Genomic DNA, 861 nt, shown 5'->3' on the forward strand with positions numbered 1-861 from the left:
ACGGCCAATACATTTTCCCTGCCCCTCTGCCAGGGCAATGCCCTGGACCAGTTCTTCTGTGAAATCCCCCAGATCCTCAAGCTCTCCTGCCCACAAGCCTACCTCAGGGAATTTGAACTCCTTGTTTTTGGTGCTTTGCTATTTTTGGGAAGTTTTATTTTCATTGTGGTGTCCTATGTGGAGATCTTCAGGGCCGTGCTGAGGATGCCCTCAGAGCAGGGACGGCACAAAGCCTTTTCCACCTGCCTCCCTCACCTGGCTGTGGTCTCCCTCTTTATCAGCTCTGCCTTCTTTTCCTACCTGAAGACCCCCTCCATCTCTTTCCCATTGCTGGACCTAGTGCTATCAGTTCTGTACTCGGTGGTGCCTGCAGCAGTGAACCCCCTTATCTACAGCCTGAGGAACCAAGAGCTCAAGGATGCCCTAAGGAAACAAATGATGGGATTGTTTCTGAGGAAATAGTGTAATTTTTTTCTGCTAGTTATTCATAGTGTAAAGCCTTCAGGTCACAGGATTTTTTTTGTGGCATTTCACCTATTTTTTTTCTAGTCTTGTTTTTTAACTTGGATTTTTTTTCTGCTTTTAATTGTGAGAGAAATGTCATCAGTCCCAGCATTTCTACATCTCTATATATAAGGTTTGTGTTACACAGGGACTTTTGTGATCCACAATCTCTGCATTTATATATAATGAAGGCATCTTCAGTGACTTCTTTGAGGTCCTTACTGTGAGCCTTTCTGTGGAACTGCAGGGGCAGTGAAGTCTTCTACCAAAGCTGATCTCAAGAATATGTGCAGGGAGATGCCCCACAAATGACAGCCCAAGTGAACAGTTATCAGTGTGAGTGAGCAGGATGGAGAC

General features: G+C 45.4%; 1 protein-coding gene across 1 annotated transcript; it reads left to right on the forward strand.

The window, feature by feature from the left end:
• LOC103770233 (putative olfactory receptor 14L1) lies at positions 1-462 on the forward strand (the record flags this gene model as incomplete). Its single annotated transcript, XM_008937488.1, has 1 exon — positions 1-462. A coding segment is annotated over one exon (462 nt), but the record flags the coding sequence as incomplete, so codon positions are not given.
• Positions 463-861: the final 399 nt, after the last annotated feature.

Source organism: Merops nubicus, unplaced genomic scaffold (assembly GCF_000691845.1).
Source record: "Merops nubicus isolate BGI_N331 unplaced genomic scaffold, ASM69184v1 scaffold15783, whole genome shotgun sequence".
NCBI classification, from domain to species: domain Eukaryota; kingdom Metazoa; phylum Chordata; class Aves; order Coraciiformes; family Meropidae; genus Merops; species Merops nubicus.